At 45.7% G+C, this 24,276-nt stretch overlaps 1 protein-coding gene across 4 annotated transcripts in view; it reads right to left on the reverse strand.

The window, feature by feature from the left end:
* Nucleotides 1-24,276, reverse strand: part of PAICS (phosphoribosylaminoimidazole carboxylase and phosphoribosylaminoimidazolesuccinocarboxamide synthase) — a 174,268-nt gene that overhangs the window by 109,546 nt on the left and 40,446 nt on the right. For 3 of the 4 annotated variants that reach the window (XM_077477436.1, XM_077477439.1, XM_077477437.1), the window contains 3 exons: nt 18,551-19,012; nt 17,807-17,875; nt 1,071-1,252 (listed from right to left, as the gene is read on the reverse strand). In XM_077477436.1, coding sequence (XP_077333562.1) covers nt 1,071-1,252; nt 17,807-17,875; nt 18,551-19,012 — 713 coding nt within the window. The remainder of the gene's footprint in view (nt 1-1,070; nt 1,253-17,806; nt 17,876-18,550; nt 19,013-24,276) is intronic. The other variant, XM_077477438.1, reaches the window with a different exon arrangement.

Genomic DNA, 24,276 nt, shown 5'->3' on the forward strand with positions numbered 1-24,276 from the left:
CACCTAGAATGGTGGCGGCAGCAGCCGAGAGCCGAGCAATCGATCGGCCTCGGCTGCCGGCACCGTTGGACCCCAGGACAGGTGAGTGTCCATTTATTAAAAGTCAGCAGCTGCAGTATTTGTAGCTGCTGGCTTTTAATATTTTTTTCCGCAGCGCAGTCCCGCTTTAAGTGAAGAGACTGGCAAAAAAGTAAGACCTGAATGAAGAAGCACTGTCCTTTCTGCTTTTAGTAGAAACACAAGGAATAAAAAGGATTAAAAACACAGTTATTATATGGCAGGGTGCACATACCATAAAAATATTTAAAAGAGAAACTGGAAAATGTTTGTGATCCCCTGTGTCATACCTTCGAGGCCCCACAAGCACTCGCATTTCCCTGGCCTTATATTCCCGATTTCACCTGTGGTATGGACATAAAATTCTGCTGAAAATCTAAATTCAGTACTCCAAGCACTGTCAACAAGGCATCCAATCTCTCAAATCAGATAGTGGTTTTCTAATTTTGGGGGACATTTGGGGACCATCTGAAAATATTCCTGCTCTGTGCACAGAGATCGTAACCCACTCAATAGAGCACGGAAGGGTAGTAACTCCCTTTTTCCATCTGTGTCCCATTGGGGAGATTTCCCTTCACTTTTTGTCCCATAGCCACACAGAAAATGAGAAGAAAACCCTCAAATTAAGGGAATTCCTTGGCGACCCCTTGGTCACCAGAACTAGTGTCCATTAGGATATTTCCCCACTATTACTTTTCCCAGGACAACCAAAAATGTGGGATTTTCTTTTACTTTCACTTTCAATGATAATGGTAAACAGGACAAATAGAGAGGGTGAATCTCTTTTACGGGGAACACACAAAATGAAAAACTTACAAGTGTTCTAATCCCTCTTGTCTCTTTCCAAAACTAAGAATAAAGTTTTGCCTTTAGTTATACTTGAAATGCAGTTCAGGAGTACAGATATGATTAGCTCAGTCAGATATGAACAGTAAAAAGAAAATCTGCAGCATCAACATGCTTATGTAAACATGATCTACAGTTACATGTAATAACACATGGTAATATCTCACCTGGTCATTTACACTTGGCTGTCCTAATACAGCGCCTGTTGGCTGAGGCTCCCAAGGACTATCATGACTCTGAGGAAGACTGATCAGTTTTACAGTTTCACATGAGTTAGCAGAATCCTGATGTGACTGTTTTGTTGGCGTGTGTATCCATGCATGTTTCTTTTGATCTGGACAATGAAGTTCTATGAAAAAAAGTGCAGACAAATTTCATTTTCACAGGTCAGTTATGAAAAAATGGGATTTTTATATACAGCTTACCTGTAAAATCCTTTTCTTGAGAGTACATCACGGGACACAGGAGCTTCATTACATAGTGGGTTATATAGGCACCTCTGGTGATTGGACACTGGTTGACCCCAATTAAGGAGAATTCCTCCCCTATATAACCCCTCCCATCTGGGAGGCACCTCAGTTTTGTAGCAAAGCAATAAGAAACCACGTAAAACCCAAGAGGGGCGGGAGCCCTGTGTCCCGTGATGTACTCTCAAGAAAAGGATTTTACAGGTAAGCTGTATATAAAAATTCCATTTTCTTGATCATACATCACGGGACACAGGAGCTTCATTACATAGTGGGATGTCCCATAGCAATGCTCAGATTGAGGGGAGGGAGACACAGATCATAAATATAGACCGCCAGGGACCGGAGGACCTAAACTGCAGCCTGCAGTAGACTGCGCCCGAAGGCGATATCCTCTTGCCCTCTGATATCCACCTGATAGAATCTGGTGAATGTGTGGACTGATGACCAAGTCGCAGCCTTACAGATCTGAGCCAGGGAGGCCTGGCGATGCACTGTCCAAGAAGCACTAACAGCCCTAGTAGAGTGCGCCTTCACCCGAAAAGGAGGAATCTTCCCCTTTAAACCATAGGCCTGAGAAATAACTTGCCTGATCCACCTTGAGAGAGTGGATTTTGACGCCGCCTGGCCCTTTCTAGGGCCTTCCGGCAGAATAAACAAACAATCAGTTTTCCTTATCTGAGCAGTTGCTTGAAGATAAATACTGATTGCTCTAACCACATCCAAAGTGTGTAAAGATTCTTCTTCTGTGGACTGAGGGTCCGGAAAAAAGGATGGTAAGATTACATCCTGATTTAAATGGAAACCCGAAACCACCTTAGGTAGAAAGGACCTGTTGGGACGCATGACCACCCGGTCCTTATGGATAATTAAATACGGCTCCTTACTGGAAAGAGCTGACAACTCTGATACTCTTCTAGCCGTAGATATGGCTACTAAGAAGACCAGCTTTTTAGTCAGGAGAACTAAAGGAGCCAGATGCAAAGGTTCAAATGGTTGCCCCTGTAAGGCCGAGAGAACCAAATTCAGATCCCATGGGCATACCGGAGGTTTAACTGGCGGTTTTGTCCGCATAGCCCCCTGGATAAAAGCCCGTACTAGGGAATGTGATGCAAGCGGCTTTTGAAAAAACACTGACAGGGCCGAAATCTGCACCTTGATAGTGCTTATGGCCAAATTCATTTCTAGGCCTGACTGGAGAAAGGCCAAGATTCTGTTAATGACATACTTTCTAGGATGCCATTTCCTGAGTTCACACCAGGAAACATATGTCCTCCAGATCTTGTAATAAACAAGCCTGGAGGCCGGCTTTCTGGCATTGACCAGAGTAGAAAGAACTGGCCCCGAAAGGCCCCAGTCTCTCAGAATGTGGGTCTCAGCAGCCAAACCGTCAAATTCAGACTGCGTAAAGCAGGATGGTAGATTGGACCCTGTGAGAGCAGATCTGGCCGGAGAGGGAGGGTCCATGGCCTGCCTACTGCCAACTTCATGATTTCTGCGTACCATGGTCGCCTGGGCCAAGCCGAGGCCACCAAAAGGACCGACTTTGTCTCCCTCTTGACTCTTCCCAGGAACCGCGACAGAAGCGGGCTTGGAGGGAAGGCATAGATCAGATTGTACTGATCCCAGGGAACTGTCAGAGCATCTGACCCCTGAGCAAGTGCATCTCTTGTCCTTGATACAAACTTGTCCAGCTTCCTGTTGAACCTGGATGCAAACAGATCTACGTCTGGAGTACCCCACTTGTGACATATGTTCTGAAACACGTCGGGGTGCAGAGCCCATTCTCCTGGGCACAACTGCTGGCGGCTGAGAAAATCCGCCTGCCAATTCTCCACTCCTGGGATGAAGACTGCAGAAAGACACGGAACATGCTTTTCTGCCCAGACAAGTATGCGATTCACCTCTTTTTGGGCCACCAGACTTCTGGTACCGCCCTGGTGATTGATATAAGCCACTGCGGTGGCATTGTCGGACTGAACCCGAACCGGGAAACCTCGCAGTCTGTAAGACCACTCTGTGAGTGCCATGTAAACTGCCCGGATCTCCAAGATATTTATGGGCAGAAGGTTCTCGGTCGCAGACCATTTCCCCTGCGAGCATGTTTCCTCCAATACAGCTCCCCAGCCTGTCAGGCTGGCATCTGTTGTGATAATCTTCCATGAGAGAGGAAGAAAAGTTTTGCCCTTCAGCAAATTCTTGGTTTGTAACCACCAGACAAGACTCTTGCGTGTCCCTGGGGATAGATGCATAGGAAGATCCAGAGATTGGGGCTTCCTGTTCCAAGCCGCAAGGATGCATCCTTGCAGAGGCCTTGAGTGGAACTGGGCGAATGGGACGGCCTCGAAGGAGGTGACCATCTTCCCTAACAGTCTCATGCACAACCGAATGGAGGAAGATCTTCTGCCCAGAATCAGGCGCACTAGATCCCCAATGGCCAAGGCTTTTAGCCTTGGAAGAAACACCCTGCCCTGAGCGGTGTCGATGATAATACCTAGGTATTCCAACCTGGTAGTCGGTTGTAGGGACGACTTTTCTAGGTTTATGATCCAACCTAGGCGTTCTAGATGTTCTAGCGTTTTGGTGATGCTGCGACTTAGGAACGCTGCAGTTTTCTCCATGAGAAGCAAGTCGTCTAGATAAGCCATGGCGGCTATGCCCTGAGCTCTTAAGATTGCTAAGAGAGGGTCTAGAATCTTTGTGAAGACTCGAGGGGCTGTAGCAAGCCCGAACGGCAAGGCCACAAACTGAAAATGGCGCTGTTCTACCGCGAACCTTAGAAATTTTTGGTGTGCGGGAAAAATTGGCACATGGAGATATGCATCCTTGATATCTATTGATGCCATGAATATTCCTCCTTGCAGGGAGGAGACCACAGTGCGAATTGACTGCATTCGGAAGGACCGGATATGTAAAAACCGGTTCAGATCCTTCAGATCCAAGATAGGTCTGACACTTCCATTTGGTTTTGGAACGGTGAAGAGATTTGAGAGAAACCCCGAACCCTGATCTTTCGGGTTCACTTCTACTATCACACCCTGGGATAGTAACTGATCTAAGGCCAGAAATAGCAGTTTTTGCTTTACTGGATCCCTGGGGATCCTTGACCTTAGGAAACGAGAAGGTGGAATCTCCTGAAACTCTAGCTTGTAGCCCAGAGATATTGAAGAGATCACCCACTTGTCCTGGATCTCTTCCCGCCAGGCGCCTGCAAACTGCAGGAGCCTTCCCCCCACTCTGCCGAGCGGGGCGCGCCTTCACAAGGACGTTTTTGGGCTCTGCTTGGCAGGCTTTCGCCCCCAAGTCTTTTTCTGTCCCTGGGCTCGGCCTTGAGCCTTTCTAGTAGAGGAGGACTGAGAAGGCCGTCGCCACTGTTTAGAGCTTGATGCTTCGGGAGAGAGAGCACGCCTGAATGAAGGACGTTTGCTCTTTTTGACTGGAAGGAGAGTAGATTTACCTCCTGAAATATTTTGGACGAACTTATCTAATTCTTCTCCAAACAAACGCTCCCCTTTAAACGGGAACCCAGTCAAATGCTTCTTGCATGACAGCTCAGCTGCCCAATTCTTTAGCCATAGGGCCCTTCGCATGTGAACCAACATGAGAGACAAACGTGATGCTTGTTGGACGGAATCCAAAATCGCATCAATTATGAAACACAGAATGTGAGGCAATTCTGCATAATTTTCTACTTCCTCACTTGGGAAGGAGCCCAAGCATCTGTTTAACCTGTTCCTTGAGGAACTGACACAACCCCACGGCTGCGACTGTAGGTTGCACCACAGTGCCAGCCATGGAAAAGGAGGCTTTTAATAAGGTTTCCAGCTTTTTATCAGTTGGATCCTTGAATACCTGCGCATTATCCAACGGACAAGTTAGGTTTTTATTCACAAAAGAAACAGCCGCATCGACAGATGGGACCCCCCACTTCTTGGTGAAACTTTCCTCCACAGGATAATGCATAGAAAACCTTTTAGGAGGAGCAAACAGTTTATCGGGATGTCCCCAATCCTCATACATCAATTTATCCATTAAGGGATGAATTGTGAAGGAATAGGCAGTCTGTGGGGCTTTCCTGACTCCCAGGGAAGAGACAGAGGACGTAGCTACTTCAGCAGCAGGCATTCTGAATGTGGTACGCACCAATTCAGTATAATACTGCACCTGTTTTCTGAGCGCCTGGGAGGAGGGGACTATCTCCTCTTCCTCTGACTCATCCGACTGCTCATGATCCCTATCCAAAGATAGGGATCCCTCCTCATTTTCAGAAGAATCATCTGAGAGAGGGATTTCAGCAGAGGGAGGGGATCTACCCCTTTTCCTGCTATCTTTTAGGGAAGCAGAAATAAAATTCATGATTCTCCCTTCAAAACCCTCCAATGTAGCCCTAAGGGAGTCCTCAGTGACATAAACCGGGGCTGCGACATTAGGAGAGGCTTCAAAACCCGACAGGGGCACTGACTCGTCTTGAGAGGCTGGCTCCAGTCTTGCAGGGGGGGATGGTAATTTACAGGCACTTTTGGAACCCCTGGACCTAGGCGGTGATTTACCAGTGCCCTTATTACCTCCCCCTGAGACCCTCTTACGAGGAGACATAGTACTAGGCTACAAAGCAGAGGTACTAGTACAAGTGCAATCACTGTTGTGCTTAAAGTCTCACAATAATATATATGCTTAAATTGCACAACCTGATGCTGAGTAGGTGTCTTAAGGTTTGCCTGAATCCAATCCCCACGGATGCTTACTGCCCACAGCTCCTGTGTCTCCCATTACAGCCCCCTGACGCTCTGGGCTTTTTAAAACTGCCGCCTGGCGCCTGCGCAGTACAGCGCCGTGCACACTGACGTGCACAGCTCGCAACCACACCCCCCCCCCTCCTCCATTAGGCCAGGAGCGCGCCCGGTGCGCGTGCACGCGCCCGCGCGCGTGCACGAGGACCGCGGAATCCAGGGGGAAGGAGAACCCAAAACGGAGCTGCGTGAGACCCCTGAACTGCGTGGGACCCCTGTTTACCTTCATCTGTGGCAGGGACTGCAATGGAGACGTGAGTTAGCTGGAGAAACCAGGCTTTCACTGAGCGTGTGTATTGAAAGGCATGTAAGTATGCATCAGGCTGCTCTTACTCCCTCTAGTGGTGGAAACTAGATAAGACATACAACTACTCACAATGAAGAAATCCATTCATATAATTAAATATACAGGATAACTTCCCTTACCTGTCCCCGCCGCAGGAATTGCTGAACCAGACAAATTCCAGCCTTCACCCATCACGGCGGGTATTGTTAGCCAACCTTCAGGTATATCTGGGGCTCCTTCTCGGAAGAACCTCCCACCTGGGCCATGTAGAAAGCTCTGCCAGAAACTTTCGTGCGCTCTGTATAAACAGTACACCAAGTCTGGTTTTCCCAGAGCCCAGTCTTCCAATGGAGAGGACTTACAGGCAAAACCTCGCTTCTTCGGTTGACGAGGCCCGGGTACCATACCATCTTGGGAGTCAAATATCAGCCCGAGGTATGGATCCGGTTTGTTGTAGCCCTTAGGCCCTCGCAGGGACCTGCATAGAGCTAAAGTTTTACGTGACCATCACCATAGACACTGGCGAAAAAACTGAGGTGCCTCCCAGATGGGAGGGGTTATATAGGGGAGGAATTCTCCTTAATTGGGGTCAACCAGTGTCCAATCACCAGAGGTGCCTATATAACCCACTATGTAATGAAGCTCCTGTGTCCCGTGATGTATGATCAAGAAAGACATTTTCCCAGTATGTCCACCTATAACAGTTATAGGTGGATTTTCATTTCATTCAATGGCTGATTTTCTGAACCTGCTGGGGCCACCAGAGATCTTACTTCTGAATTTCTCATTCAAAATCATCTACCTTTTTGATAAGTTAGTTCAGCATTCTGGGCAGGGCCGTCTTTAATATTGATTGGACCCTGGGCAAAACTTTTCTTTATCCCCCCCCCCCCCCCCCAAGAAGTTTTGCTCTCCACCTGCTCTGAGACATACAATAAATAGCAGCTAGACTCAAAATCAGTTTACTGAATCAGATCAGGCAGCAATTGCGATTGGTTGCCAGAGGTTACAGTGTATCATTACCGTTCACTGACTGGTTGCTAGAGGTTACAGCACACATTACAGCTCACTGATTAGTTGGTAGAGGTTACAGCACATGATTTCTGCTTGTTGAGATTACTGTACAGTAATACTGCTCACTGATTCATTCCTAGAGGTTACAGCACCTCATCTCTTCACTCTAGGGGTCATGCTATACATATGGATGTCACCTTTTTTTTTACATATCTATGCAGCTATTTACTTATGAATGCTGCTGCTATTTACATATGAATGCTGGTTATTTACATGTAAACACAGGGTCTGCAGGTGAGTCATCTGTACAATAGGGCAGAGCTGGGCAGCATTAGTAGCATCACTTCACACTGAGATATCAGGACACAGCAAGAGACAAGGGAATTTAAACTGGGCTAGTTGGCAAGTATGAGGCAGCTGCTTTGGGCCCCACAACAATGAAAGGGCCCAGGGCAGCTGCCCCTTTTGCCCTGCCTTAAAAACGGCCCTAATTCTGGGGGAGCTTTACTTAAACAGATGCACCCAGAACCTGGTGCAGCTGTGCATAGTAAGCATTCAGCTTCCAGTTTTTTTTTTTCAAATAACAGTTTATTTATTTTTCGTGGTCGTATAACAAAAGTAATAGTACAGGCATACAGCAATAGCAGTATGGCTCCCAAAATATAAGGGGCCCAGTGTAGATAGACAGTGCAGAATAACACAGTATTGGGAGGTGCAGCGAGATCAGGCAATCCGACCAAGGGTGCACAGCGGGACGAAAGACACCAAAAGTCAGTTATCCGTGCTGGGAACCAAGAGGCCACCCAGGGTCTGCCGCCTAGCTTATATGCCAGATTTAAAACAGAACAAGGACCATCCGCAGTATTAACAAAAAGAGTGGAAGAGAGAGAAGCAAAGAAAAAGAAAAGGAAATGGAACGCCAGCGGTCTACATCACCATATCCATACCGGTTCGCCATCAATCCTCCGGCAGCCGCCATCCTCCCCAGACCAGGTCATGCTCCTCAAGCCTATCCCTCACCCTGGCAGTCATTTTCTCCATGAGCTCAACATCCTTGATCCTGGAGTATAAGGCCTCCCTAGACGGGGGCAATGGATTTTTCCAGTTTAGGGCTATCAGGCAGCGAGCCGCTGTCAGGACATGCCTAAGGAGCTTCCGACCCGGCCTGGCCAGTGTGGGTTGGGACAGGCCTAGTAAGAAAAATTTAGGGGAGTGGGACACTGAGACGTCAAATAATCGCTGGAGCAGCCTTCGGGTCATGAGCCAGTATGGGGCAATCAGGGGACAGGCCCAGTAGATGTGGAACAGGGAACCCCACTCCTTCAGACATCGCCAGCAGCGGTCTGAGGTGGAGGGGAATATTTTGTGGAGTATGTCCGGGGTCTGATACCAGAAAAAGAGGATTTTGTAGGAGTTCTCTTTGTACAGTGTACACAGAGAGGACTTGGCCGCCTGGCGCCACACCCCCTGCCAAGCCTTTAAGGGGGAGCTCCTCACCCAATTCCCTCTCCCAGCGTCTCATGTAGGAATGCTTACCCCTCGTTTGAAAGTGGTGTGTGTTGAGGATGCGATAAATGTCTGAGATCAACCCTCTGCGATTCCATCCTTACAGAATTATCTGCTCGAAAGGAGAGGGCGGGGAAAACTGTAGGTGAGGGGCCATGGCCTGTGCAAAATGTCTGATTTGTAAGTAGCTGTAGAACATCTGACGGGGGAGGTCATGCTTAGCCTGGAGCTCCGAGAAGGTCAACAGCTTTCTTGTTCTGGGGTCCACCAGGTGCCCTAAATGAAACAGGTCGCGCAGCTTCCAGGTTTTATTGTAATTTAATTTGAATTTACCAAGCTGAAGTTAGAAGCTGATTAGTTACTATGCACAGCTCCACAGATGCAGTTTTGTTCTCCAATAATGTAAGAAAGGCAGAGCAGTGGTGTTGCCTACAGAAATTTGACTTTTTATGGGGTATTAGAGATAAACAATAATATGAACAATAATAGAATGTCAGTTAAAGCTGAAACCTAAAAATTCTCCCCTGCAGTGGGGTTGTGTCTGCACTGCAAGGGTTGCCTGCTTGTTTAGTCTAGGGCAGCCTTTCTCAACCTTTTCAACACAGAGGAACCATTGAAATAGTTCTCTGGTCTCGAGGAACCCCTGCTAAAAATTAGAAATCTACAACTCATGATACATTAGTGTGATGGTCAGTGGGAAGAATGGTCCTTACACTTGTGGTCATTGGGAAGAATTACCTCCTTACTGATAGCTAAAAAGATCAATGGTGTAAGTGGGAACTTATCTAAGAGGCAGAAATTGCCCAATGCTGAAGGAACCCCTAGCAACCTCTGGAGGAACCCTAGTGGAGTATCACTGGTCTAGGGTATTGATCTCTAAACTGTGGCCCTTTGGGCAATATTTAATCCTCTGACACCAACAATGGGGCATGATTACCACCAGTGACACTAAAGATTGGGGCACGATTCTTCCCACTCAATGACACCAACAATGTGGTATAATTCATCTCACTGACACCAAAGATGGGGCATTTGTTTACTGATGCCAGGACATTTTCTACTTCAATGGCCACAGTCCGGCCCCCAAGTTTGAAGGACAGCAAACTGTCCCTTTGTGTAGAAAGTTTGGAGACCCCTGGTCTAGGGGTCTTTAAAATCAATTGTTCTTACTCAATCTTCTGTTCCCCTGACAGGTGGTGCCCCCCCCATGCTCCGGCAGTGGACTGTCCCTCAGCCTCCTCACGTCCAATATAGGGATATAGATTCTGCATCGGTCTTGACATCAGGACCATAGGCAGCCAAAGAATTGGGGAGAAGTTAAAGGGACCAGTCTAGCAGCAATAGGAACCTGTACGAGCAGAGAGTCAAATAAATAAATCTACTTTTCCATGCCAGCTTGACCTAAAAGAGCTGTTAAAGGTTGCAGTGCAGATGCAGTCTCACTACAAGGGAGAATTTTTAAGTGTCCTAGAGTACAGCTTTAAGACCAGAAGAGATATACAGTTTCTTATTGTTTTTTTATATTGTATTTTTTACTGAACTGAATCTTGGAACTCTTTTGTAATTTGGCCTGTCAGCATCTTAACTGTATTAATATTAACTTTAACATATTAAAGAACCACTCTTTTAATAAGTATTGTACTCTTATAACTTTACATGATTACATTTCAAATGATTAAGTTCACTACATGAATTTTTTTATGACTCCCCCCCCCCCCCCACACTTACTGTATATGCAAACCAAGGTGTTAAAACACCTTTAAAAGAAAAAGGTTTAACAAAAAAGATAGTAATGTTTTTTCCTGGAACTCCCCATGTCAGTCTACTATGAGTCAGGTCCGCCCTCTCTGACCCCTCCAGGACCACCTCTTTCTTAGCCCATAAAGGGCGGCTGTCTGCCCACACCAGTGTTCTTTTTCTGTCCTCGCTCCGGGGTGCCTTTTATGTATTCATTTATATTTATTTATTTATTTTCTCCATCCACCACCCATCCTGTTTGGGTTTAGCCTCTCCTGTCTCAGAAGACCCCCCCATATAAGCTGTAAATCTCCTGAGGAGGTGGGTTCCCGTGGTGCTGGGATATTAAGGTGCAGTATAAATGACTGTGTATTACTGGCAAAGGTCACTGGCAGTATAAATGACTGTATATACCTTCATTAGGCAGGTGCTGGCACTCTCTCCTTCCGTGTTTTTGTTGTTCAGACAGTGGTTTGGCTGGCTGGGACTGGTAGTTTACCACCCCTATGTGGATGTCTTTCAGGAAGCTCAGAGTTGGGCAGGTGAGGTATGAGGCAGTTTCCTCTTTGGGTTGCCTAGCAAACACCAGAATTCTCATTGCCGATTTGCAGCAGGCTCTGTCCTCTAGGGTCACTCTCTGAGCCTCTCTGTGTGCAGGAGGACTCATTGCTGCTTTACTACTCTAATCTCAGCTTCCATCTGATTAATCCACTGCTCTGCTCTGCTAAGCCTGACTTCCTGGTCTCTCATTACTTTCTGCTGTGTTAGTTGTCTGTCAGAATGTTTAGATTATCCTGTGCCTCATAGGTCTGGGGGATTTTGACATGACAAATCGCATAGTGTCGCATATGGCTGGATAGACGCCCGTTGTCACGGCATTCCAGATCTCCCTCGCTCTTACCTCACTTTAGTCACTTGGACCTGAGCCAAGAGAGGTCAAGACATCGGAAAGCCTCTAGAAAGAGCAAATCTGGGCAAAGACCCAGAAGAGAATCCTCTTCTTCGGATAGGTCTTTATCGCCAGCCCAGGCAGAAGAAAGATCCTGTTGGGCCTGCTCAGATGAGGTCCTCAGAGGAAAGCAGGTATGAGCATCTAGCTTCAAGGGGGCGGCTCAGGACAATGCTAAGAAAGCACACCAGGTTAAATCCTACATTAAGCACGCAGTCAAGGAAGGGTTAAAGAGTGTTTCTAGGAATCCTGCTCCTTCTGCTGTATCTTCAGCGTCTACAGATTTGGATCATGTGTTTTCAGTGCGTTTTAACTCTGAAGTCGATAGTGATCTGGATCCATCTGTGGCAGAACTGGTCTCGGAATCGCATACGTTGGTCTTAGCTCTGGTTTCTCCCTTGGTGAAGACTGTTTAGTATGCGATGGAGTGGTAGGAAGAATTGTTGCCTCCAAAGAAACAGCAGAGATACTATCCGTATTTAAGGAAATCATTACCTTCCTTCCCATTCATTTCTGAAACTAAAGAAGTAACTGACGAGTGGGCTAGGCCTGAGAAGAAGCTCAATGTGCAGAATAGCGTATCGAAGCTGTACCCCTTGGGCCACTACACCTAAGATGGATGCTTCATTGCAGAGATTCGCCCACCACATTACGCTTCTGCTGGAGGATTCAGTCTCTTTTAGGGATCCTATGGATCGCAGAATAACTGCAGTCCTAAAAAGGTTGTATAGTTTGGTCGAAACAGCCTGCAGTCCGGCAGTAGCACTCCCTTCTGTGGCAGTGCCCCTTAGAGTGTGGGTAGCGTAGCTAGTGGATGGATGTTCGGATGAAAGTCTGGGAAGTGGCAGTTCTTCTCTTTTGCAGTTTGGCAAGACTGCTGTAGAGTTTGTGACCAAAGTGGCTGTCGACCATATCAAGTTGACAGCAAAGATAATGGCTCATTCCGTCACAGCCCGCAGAGCCTTATGGTTGAAGCATTGGTCGGCTGATAAGGCTTCTAAGCACAGTCTGCGTTCGGTTCCATTAGACGCAAACCACTCTTCGCGAAGACTTAGAATCAGCAATTCAGCGGGTTTCTGGCAGCAGATTTGGCCTAATCCCACAGAAGAGAAAAAGACAATGGACACCTCTCCCAGCTGGTGTAGTGCCTCTCACCGCCGGTGCGCTCCCACTGCCGTGGCTCGGGTTCTATTCCCGGTCAGAGAATTCTTCTTCCAGCCCTTTCGGTTTAACAAGAGATCCAAAAAAAGGAGGATTCAGAGAGGCCAGTGCTTATAGGCCTGGTAGGCTTCTCAGTGGAAGCGTAGCCGGTTCGACCTTCTGGAAGCCTTCCAAGCTCAGGGCCAACAAAGCTCCTAAGGCTGCAGATAAGTCCTTCTGAAGGTGTCTCCGCTCAGCCCTCTCAAGTAGGAGCAAAACTAGCCCAATTCGGGGAGGTTTAGGCAGGCAAAATACAGGATGCCTGAATTGTAGCTGCCATTTGATCGCGTTATCGTCTCGAGTTCAGAACAAGGCCTCTTCAGACCTTGTTCGTAGAAATATGAATTCCTTCGAATTTGGAAAGGAGGCAATGTTTACAAGGATATATACGGGAGCTGTTGGCAACAAGGGTAGTGAAGACCAATGCCAGTCTGGCAGACTGGGGGGCATAGTGCCTGGGACAGCAGGTTCAAGGCCAATAGAACTTTTGTGGCCCAAAGAGGTCAACTTTCCTGGGATTGGATGCTGTCAGATGCGTTCCCACCTATGTTGCGAGGTCAAGCTGTCAAGATCCTTTCGGACAAAAAAACCTACAGTGGCTTATGTGTCTCATCAAGGGGGCACAAGAAGTCGCCCTCTCCTTCGAGTGGCATGTCAAATCTTCGAGTGGGCAGAGAAGAATCTTGGCTCTCTTACAACATCTCATCTCCCAGGGCCCGAGAATGTTTTAGCAGATGGACTTGGGCTTTGACTCAAGCTAAGTACCTATGCAAGATCTTCAGGGTCTGGGGGACCCCTTCGATAGATCTTATGGCATCAGAGGGCAATTGTCAACTTCCTTGCATCTTCTCCTGGACCTGGCATCCGCAGGCATTGGGTCAGGGTGCTCTGTCCAGGCCCTGGAGCTTCCCCTTGGTGTATGTGTTCCCGCCGCTTCCATTGGCTCATAATCTTGCTGAAGTTTCAGTGAGAAGGGGTCACAGCAATAGTAGCCCTACCTTACTGGCTCAGGAAGACGTGGTTCCCTCTGGCTTGGAGGATAAAGTTGGGCTCACCAATCTCAATCTCCGTATGCAGAGTGGGGCCTGACACCCGAACCCCAGGAGGTTGAAGTTAATGATTTGGAAGTGAGAGGGGTCTTAACTGGCTTGGATCTCTCGGGCCGTGTAGCGGAGACATTATTACAGGCTTGTAAGAGCAGAGCCCTCTGATCCCCCCTATCTTGAATTGTATTGTATTGTCTACTCTAATGTTGTAAAGCGCTGCGTAAACTGTCGGCACTATATAAAACCTGTATAATAATAATAATAATAATAAGAGGTCCACTAGTGTAACCTATCACCAGATCTGGAATACAACAGAAAGGGGTTGGGTCCTTGGATCTTCTTCAGTATCAAACATTTTGGAGTTTCTGCAGAGTGGTCTCGATAAGGGGTTAGCTTATAATTCTCTGAAGGGTCAAATCCCCGCCTTGTCAGCTATGTCATGTACAAGATGTTGGTGATCTGATTTTTAGGGGGAACCATAGAAATCAGACCTTCATTGAAATAGTTTTTTTTTCCCAAAATGGGACTTAACGCTAGTCTTGAGAACCTTGCTGGTTCCTCTGTTTGATCAAGCTTTCTCTTATTCATTGTTTCTTTTAACAGTTTTTTTGTTTTTTGCTAGCCATTGCCTCGGCCAGAAGAGTCTCCGAATTATGCGCCTTCTCATCTAGAGAACCATACTGTTTGGTGCTCCCAGACAAGATAGTCCTTAGGCTGGTATCGAGCGGGCTACCTAAAGGTGGCCACATAATTTTGTATGAACTGGAAGATCTTTCTCCCAGCCTTTGCAGCGGATACAGCTGATGATGAGCTTGGTACATCCCATAGTAGGCTGACATGGGAAGGTGCAGGAATAAGGAAAATCGTTATCCATACTTACCTTAATTTTCCTTCCCTGGATCCTCCCTATGTCAGCCGGAGGATTCCCACCAGTTCATCCGTCGCAAGGCGGGTATTTTTTGTTAAACTGGTGTGGGCAGACATCCACCCTTTATGGGCTAAGAAAGAGGTGGTCCTGCAGGGGTCTGAGAGGGCAGACTTGACTCATAATAGGCTGACATGGGGAGGATCCAGGAAAGGAAAATTATGGTAAGTATGGATAACAATTTTCCTTAATCTCAACCCTGTTACTTTATTTTGTTGGTCTGCAGATAAATGATGAGAAAAATTTGCCATATAATTATTTTCTTGTAGTCCACTGAAAGGCAGGGAAGTTCTTTAACCTTTGGTTAACATTGCTGCCTATAGAAGAATTTGAACACTGGGAAAAAAATTAGGCTGGTCCAGGATAACCTCTCCTTCTAACAGCATGCCTTAATTTGTAGCAAAGCAGTGAAACCAAGAGCATGATCATTAACACAGAGGAATGAACCCAACAGGAAGGACCCCAGAGCCTGGGACACCTATGCCTTGGCAACGAACAAACTGGTCTGTCCAGAGACCCAATCAACTTGTCCAACAATGACAAATGTTGCATTGCAAATGTCTGGAGTGAAACTAGACAAATGGTACTGGCTCAAATGAGGCAACCCTCAGGACCTCATGCAGGAACACAGAGTCTGACAGCTCCTGGTCTGGAGAGTTCAATTCTAAGACCTGAGTGCCATAAGTTTCTCCTCTAAAAGAAACACTCCAGCATTAGCTGTGTCCATGACGAGACCCAGATTCTCATAATATGTCAGTTCCAGCAACAATTTTTCAAGATTCAGGCTTTATCCGAACTGCTGTGATGTCTAGATGGTCAAAGCTGTCTGACAGAGCTGGAGCTGACAGTTTCCTCAATAGGAGGTCATCTAGGCATCTCACAATGAGGATGCCACGAAAGAGCAGCAAGACTAGTAAAACCTGAGGTGCAAATCAGAGGCTGAAAGGCAAGGCAAACAGGTGCTGCAAGGGACCCTATAGCAATGTATAGGATGCGTGAACTGGCGCTGCAGGGACCCCACAGCAAAACATAGGAATCACTGCTTCTCCATTAAGATGGAGGTACATAGGTTAGCATCTTCGATGTCCGAGAAGTATACTTGGTGAAGGGAATCCATGATGGATTTAGTAGATTTTGTGTGGAATGTCTAGACCTGAATAAAGAGCTTTGGCTTGGTAACAGTAAGCTGATTGGAGCACAACAACTGGAACCATTGCCGACACCTTAAACAAGAATACTAAGGAGGACTCATTGGAGATCTGCTATTCTGTATGGTAATACGGGAAGGTTGGAGGTGAGAAAACAACAATTAGATTAGTCTTCAACACAACAGAGCTGAAGGAAAAAAAAATGAAGGCACGCTGGTGGTAGGAGGGGATATCCTGAGTTAGCCTACAATTTTTTTGCCTATAGTAAAAGAATAAAAACGTGCCAGAAAAAAAATGAGATTAGTCTTTAACACAACAGAACTGAAGAAAAGAAAATGTTCATACTCCCTGAGGTACCAGCAAAAAAAAGGAGACATGCATGTAATAGGAGGGGTTATCCTGTGCTGGCCTACAGTTTTTTGTTGTTTGTTAGTGAGCAATCCTCATGAAGACAATGGGGTGATTTACTAAAACTGGAGAGTGCAAAATCTGGTGCAGCTGTGCATAGAAACCAATCAGCTTCCATTTTTTTTGTCAAAGCTTAAAGTATAACTAAAGGCAAATTTTTTTTTTAAAGGTTTTGGATAAAGTGACGAGGGATTAGAACACCTGTTCATTTTTATTACTGTATGTGCCCCTGTTAAGGAGATTCACCCTCTCCATTTGTCCTGTTTACCGTTAACATTGAAAGTGAAAGCAAAAGAAAACCTCAACGTTTAGGTTTTCCCCAGAAAAGTAAAAGAGGTGGAATATTCCAATGGGGCACTAGTTCTAGTGATCTGGGGTCCCCAAAGAATTCCCTTAGTTTGCAGGGATTTTCCCTCAATTCCTCTTTGGCTTTGGGACAGAAAGTGAAGAGAAAGTTCTGCAATGCGCCTCAGATGGCGAAAAAAAAAATCTGACAGGGGTTTTAAGCCTCTCTTACTCTATCCAAAATGAAAAAAAAAAAGTTTTGTCTATAGTTCTACTTTAAAACTCAACAACTTAGGAGCTGATTGGCTACCATGCATAGCTGTACCAGATTTTACACTCTCCAGTTTTAGTAAATCAACCCCAGTATGACCTGGGAGTTAAAGACTTCCTGGGTGGACCGCTCTGGCCCACTCTCACCCCCTTGACCCCCATCTGCCTCATGGTACTGTTAACATGCTCTGTCTTTCTTTCTTTCTACCCCTATCCCCTTCTCCTGCCCATTTGCTCCCCCCCTCTTTTTTCCTATCCCCTAACCCCCAAGTATAATTAAAATAAATGGTGATTGCAAGGACTTTTCCATTCTGTTCTCTCAGTTTCCCAGCCAGGGGTTAGCGGCCCTCGAGGTGATCCCGGCTGAGCTCTATGATTTATAGAATGAAGGTGACCGATGATGGAGGCCCCCCAGATTGGGCCTAGAGGGGGATCGCCCCGGGGACTGCCCTGGCTCATAAGTGGTCACTGGGGTGCCGGATCATTGGAGTGGGATAATGTAGTGGTCTAGACATGATTGGGGCTGCTGCTGCCATAATTTGATAGGCTTCCTCCAGTCCCCCACGAAGTGTTAACTGTGTATTTTTGTCATATTGGAAAACTGAGTGATTTGTGTCTTTTACAGTTTGTCTCTGTATTACCTGCAATCCGTAAATAAAGAATTTAAAAAAATAAATAAAAAAAAAGACTTCCTGGGTCTCTCAATGGGCTAGAAAGGAAAATAAATAAAACCATGTGAAAGAGAAAAAATAAATCAATATACTGAATAATAGAATAATAGAATTATAACCACATATAGTTTTTATAATACAACATATTTTGCAATTAGAATACGTGTTGATCAATATTAAAACAACTGAAACTTGTCTCACCATTGGGGGAGGTTTTTCGCTTTAGTGCAGATAATGCTTGATTACTGAGTGTCACTAAACTTTCTTCTTCTGTTAAAATAGAAGAATAGATCTCAGAAATACAGGATTTACAGATCAAATGTGAATGATGTGAATGAGATCAAAAAGACAAGTAAAAGTCTGTACCATATCAAAGTGACAGCAGGAGCAACACTCCTTCAGGAGAAAGAATGGGGTGGACAAGCCACTGCCACAACTGGCAGAAGATACGGACCTAAGCTTAACAGTAGTGGCATAGGAGCCTTTCAACCACAAATGTTTAGTTCACAAAAAGAAATATTGTACAGGTGCTAAACTGCAATTATTCCTAGTAACCATTATAGCCGCCCCTGCCAGGGGAACACAATGGCTTAGTGGGAGGGATTGCTCCATCAACACTGACTGTGTTGATGGGCGAATCAAATGATTTTCTTTACTGCAACCACCGTCTATGGCTGGCCGTTAGTCTTTTAATGTGTAGAGATCCCCCTAATCACTTTGAACAGTGTAATCTTCTCTTAGCTTAAATGATTAGTAATCAGTTGGAGAGACTTATTTTTTACATGTGGTGATCAGTATTGCTGCCACTCTAAAGTACCTCTTATCTTTCTCTTGTACATGGCCTGATTGGCAAAAGGGAAACCTAAATCTATTGCCTTGCTTGCAAATCTGAAGCTGCATATGGCTGATCTTCTTTGATGCAACCCAAATAAATATTATATTTACCTGAGAGGTTCTCTGCTCCACTAAATGATTTGGACTCCTCTAGACAGATTGCTTGGTTTGGGACACTACCACATGGTTCATTTTCAGCAACCTGTGCTGTAACTTTTGGAAGATGTCGCAATATGTGATCAATCTGATTGAAGAATTTTACTGTTTGCCTCATTGTACGTTGGTTTTCATTGTTTTCGTCTTTTTGAATGCAATGATATTCGTATTTTAGGTTCTTGTACTTTCTTCTGCACTGCTTCCAGTCTCTGTTGATCCCAAACTCCATCAGTCTGAGTGAGATCTCTTCAAAGACCTGTTTGTTCCTGAAGGTGCCATCCAGCCGACGGGATATCATCTCATCTGACCAGATGTGCAGCAGAGATTGGACTTCATAATCGCTCCAGTTCCTGCCCCCTCCTGTGTCATTTGAAGTTACTATTCGGAAGTCATTATCAGGATCATCTGGGGTATCATCTGGATAAATAAAGGATGGTACAGGATTAACAATCTGTACGTTAGGTGAATATACACTAGACCTTTGGGCACCAATATCAGCATGTACCACTCATTACTCAGTTTGTATGATATTTTTGAATATGGAAGGTGTGGTTACACTACATTTTCCACAGCTCTTAGCCCCTGTACACACGGTCGGACATTCTGCCAGCCAAATCCGTTGGATTTTGTCCGACGGATTGTGTCCGAAACTGTTGCATACACACAGTCGGACCAAGTTGTCGGAAAATCCGATCATTCAGAACGTGATGACGTTATTTAGTTACAATGGGACTAAGTTCAGGCTAGTAGCCAATAGCTTTGGTCTAGGAATTTGATCTGAGCATGCGTGGCACTTGGTCCGATCAAAATTTTCTACACATGATCGGAGTATGTCCGATCGAACCAGTTGGTCGGAAAATATTTCCAACATGTTGGAAAATTGGGTCCGACGGAATCAGTCTGATGCATACCACACACAGTCGGATTATCTGACAACACGGTCCGATAGGACACATTCCGACGGATTCTCCGACCATGTGTACAAGGGCTTAGTGTTGCCCCAGTGAAACCATTTGTATGCTTTTATTGCTCTTTAATTGCTCCGTTTAAGGTTTGAACCTAATAGGGTGCTAAGGAGCAATTCAGAACATTCTTTTCAGAAACTATGCAGACTTAAAGTGGTTGTTAAGCCGCTCTGTGTCTCCCTGTCTGTGTGATTTATAAAAAAAATGCTGACTATACCTAATTTCAGAGAGCCAGCAGGTGGGGCAGATATTCACCTGCTGAATTCAGGCAGGACAAGGAGAGGAGAGGAGGAGAAAGCTGGCCAGTTACGTGAGCGCCGATCTGTGCTCTGAAATTACAATTATAATTTTTTTTTATATATATAAATCTCACACACAGGGGGACACAGCATTAGGACACAGAGTGGATGCTATGAAAATACCATACTGTTTTTTTCAGCAGCAGGAGGGGCAGGGACGGGCACTGTCACGAGCTGACAGGTAGGGAGGGGAAAGGGGAGAGCAAAGAGGAGAGCAGACAGGAGAGAGTGGCTGACAGAGGCATGTAAACTGACCACAGTGTCAGGGCTCAGCAGCCATGATGAACCATGGTCAGTTTACAGAGGGGAAGGCATAGCATGCAGGATCAGCCAGATATTTCAGGTGATACAGGGTGCCAAATTACACAGCACAAGCACTGTGCTGTATAACATGCTTTAAAAGGGACAGGATACATAATTTTTTTTAGGTTAACAAATGCTTTAAGGATGAGTGCTACAATATCAATGTGTAGGAATCTATGTAAGAGTCGAGGCAGTCAACAGCATGGAAAAGGAAGGTGGCACTGATCCCCACTTCACAGTTGTGTCCTGGCATGGTGTGTAGAAAGACGTCACTCCTGGTAGATTTATTGTACCTATGGGTGACGTGACACTGCTGCTTTGTCTAAAACCAAGCAAGACCTGTCAAAACTGTGGTTGTGGAAGTGGAAAATGCTACCATGAATACCCATGGAGACCTTTAATAAGCCATCAGAGGACTAAGCCTAAAAATAAGTATTCATTTTTAAAGGGCTGGTTTGGCTGACATGATTATAGGGAGCATGTTTGAAAAAGGGTCACCCTTCTCTCTATCTTCACTAAACGTAGCTTCCACAGTTTTACAACCAACAAATTTGGCCTTTTTCAAACATGCACTGAACTAACAGTTGGAAAATTATCAAAGGCTAAAGAGTAACGCAGACAGTTCTTTTAAAAGATAAAGGCACGGTTCACATTGCTGCGATGCAGGAAACCCTGCGAATCCACTGCGGGTTCCCGCATCGCACCTGACTCGCAGGCAGTTCACACTGCCCTATGTGAATCGCTGGGAGCGTCAATCCAAAGTTAGTGACAGCCCCAGATCAGTTCACATATCACAGTGAGAACTGTCAAATCAGGTGTGAAAACAAAAAAAGGGTCCTGCATGACTTTGTTCTGAATGCGATGTGACTTCAGCCATACATACAATCTGTATGGCTGAGTTTGCATCGCACAGACATCGCATGTCATTTGCCGTGCATTGCGAATCACATACTAGATCTGACATCGCACCAATGTGAACCCAGTCTAAAGGATTACCTTTACCAAAAAACTGCTTATGCAGATAAGAGGCATCTGTAGATCAAAACAAACTATGCATCTTTGACTAAAGTTGAATATTGCCCTTGCTATAAAGTGTGGGCCATTTACGTACAGTACCTCCTGAAGCCTGACCGGAATACTGCCAGGAAGGACGTTGCTAGGATGTTGCTAAGAGAGCCCTAGTCATTACTGCTCTCTTCACAGGAGTGAGCTCTGAAACGCTAAGCTCAAGGCCTACTGCATCGGGGGAGAGAAAAACATGTGAGGGGGTTTGAATCAGAGAATGAGCTCACACCTGTGATGATGGATGTGATCACCTGCACACTTAGTATCTAGCACTCTGAAAGTATTGTGGGAGGTAAGGAAACTCTGTTGCAGCAGTGGCTTCAGTAAAGGAACCCTCAACTGGCTCACTGGAGAGCTGGGTAAGGGTGGGTCTCTACTCCAACCTGAAGGTTTTTTTAAGACTACTGCCCCTAGGTGGATTAGTTATCTAGGACTTTTTTTACCTTTCTTGTCTCTTTTGTTTTCATGTGATGCATATATTGCTGTTACTCTCTTAGTTTTCTTAAGAGACCCTGATACCCCTATATTGTAATTGCGCTTTTAGTTTGCTTGTTTTTTGTTGTCTGACAAAAAACCCAAAAGTATGTCATGTCCAGACAATGCTATTAAGCAATTATCGTTTACAACTTCCATGTAAAAAGTGTATGGTAATACCCCCTGCTCCTTCTACTGTATGCACCAACCTGGAACATAAGGGCTGAATTATGCACTATTACTATGAGCAAGAAGAAAAAAGCAAGGCCATAAGAAAGGATATCCAAGTACTGATTTCCTGTTGGAAAAGACCTTTTGGCTCCTCTACATCATTCACACTACCTTGGGTATCCAAAAAAAGGGGAAGAAACACAAAGAGGGACACTTTTCCTGCATGACCAGATTTATGGCAAGATACAAGAAGATGAATGTTATATATTTTTGTTAGGGCAAAAAAAAAATTATACATTTATTATTATATACAATATATCATGCACAAGTGGGCACCCAGGAACAGTACAAGGAGGTTTATCCTGTAAAGAAAAATGTACTAACGATATCAAGATCTGCTCGCCACTAACGAAAATAAACTTAGGTCAGTTCCTGACTAACAGGAACTAACACTGACCCAGTGTTTTTTAGTGTTCTGTTTGCATTCTGTTCATGTAGCTTCATGCTGGAAAGCCCAGGAAACACAGATCTTGTAGGCCGCGTACACACGCGCGGACTGTTCGCCCAACTTTGTCCGTCCAACAGTTTCGGCAAACAGTCCGCTCAAACTTAGCATGGACGGACATGGCCACACACGACGGACGAACAGTTTGCTGAAACCGTGCGCGATGACGTGAACGGCACGTACGACGGGACGAAAAATACGACGTCCTATACACTGCATTATAGCTTTCGGCGTGAAAATCCTTTCTGAGCATGCGCGCAACTTTGTTTGACGAACAAGCCTACACACGAGCGGGCTGTTCGCTGAAACAAGGTTTCAGCGGACAGTTTTTCGGAAATTCCGAAAAACCTTGTCCGTCCAACTGTCCGCTGAAACTGTCCGCTGAAAGCCCACACACGAGCGGACTGTCCGCCCAAACACTGTTCAGCGGACAAAGTTGGGCGAACAGTCCGCCCGTGTGTACGCGGCCGTAGAGTGTGCCTTGATTGGAAAGAGTAGAACCTTATTCCTAAAGTGATTGGAAACGATCACCTTGTAAAACAACCCATTTAGTTTAAAATAGAAATGAAGGCAATTTCTTTTGTTTAGATATAAAAAAAAATATTATAAGTGCCTTTTTCCCATTTTTTATAAGTGATCACATTCTTTCTGTTCTCAGTTGCATACTAAGCTCAGGGAGGAGACACAGCAGCACATCGACCTTCCCAGTAAATGACTGTGCAGCGGGGGCACGTCAGGAAAAGTCTGATCATTGAAGGAGAGTACACTGAATTTCCAGCATAGCTAGAGAACCAACCACAGTGTGTTCTCCTGCTTAGTGTGGTCAGTTTTTCATAGGAAAGCAGGGGCACTAGCAGGAACACCAAGGATTCACATAAAGGAAGCAATACAACGAGAACAGGATACTTTCTCAAACAAGTACATGGTGTAGGAGGCACATATCAGGAATATGAAATGTTGGGGTAACAAATGCTTTAAGTCAGTAGGCTTGTACAATGACCTGCCTCAGCCACCAAAAAATGGTGAAACGTGAAACAGGCTGTCTTTTACAGTGACCTTCTGGATTGACAAAGAGAGGCAGTATATCTGAAGAAAGTAATAGCTGAGAGGTAGACACAAACAGCTCTAACCAAATATCTAAATAAATATCTCCTTGGGATGACCCAGAGCAGGACAGAGAGATGGCAAAACAATGCCCTGGACTGGTTAAGGTGTAAATTAGAGACCACTTTAGGAAGAAAGGAAACTCTGGGCCTCAAGACAACGTTATCCTTGTGAAGGATAAGAAAGGGGAATTTACAGTCCAAGACGGAATCTAACTTGGACACTTGCCTAGCAGTGATAATGCCAATGAGGAAAGCTTATGAGGTAGAGTAGACAAGGGAATACCTCTAAAAGGTTAAAAAGGCATTTTCTGAAGAGCCTGGTGAACTAGTTGAGATCCCACAAAGTCAACAGAGATTGTACAGGAGGAACTATGTGAGTTACATCTTTTACAAAGGCGTTTATTAGGGAATGAGAGGCCTTTGAAATAAGAGCCATTATTTGCAGGGCCGTCTTTAGCGCAGGGCAAACGGGGCACCTGCCCTGGGCCCAATGCTTGTAGGGGGGCCCGCACTGCTACCCGTGAATTGGGGCCCCAATGAAGGTTTTGCAGAGTTCACAGAGGACACGGGAGGTTGTATTCCCGTGCTAGCCAGTTGAGAGGGGGCGGGGCCAGGAGCTCCACTGACACTCTGACCCTGCCCCGTGCAGCCTGTATGCTCGGAACAGAGCGGCTGTAGTGAGAGCCAGTGATTGGAGTGGGAGCGTCAGTGGAGCTCCCGCCCCCGCCCCCGGACCTCTGTATTCCCCAGCCAGTTAGAGGGGGAGTCGTGGAGTCGGGTTCAAAGACTTTTC

Source organism: Lithobates pipiens, unplaced genomic scaffold (assembly GCF_037356315.1).
Source record: "Lithobates pipiens isolate NorthernLeopardFrog02 unplaced genomic scaffold, aLitPip1_a1.2 Scaffold_13, whole genome shotgun sequence".
NCBI classification, from domain to species: domain Eukaryota; kingdom Metazoa; phylum Chordata; class Amphibia; order Anura; family Ranidae; genus Lithobates; species Lithobates pipiens.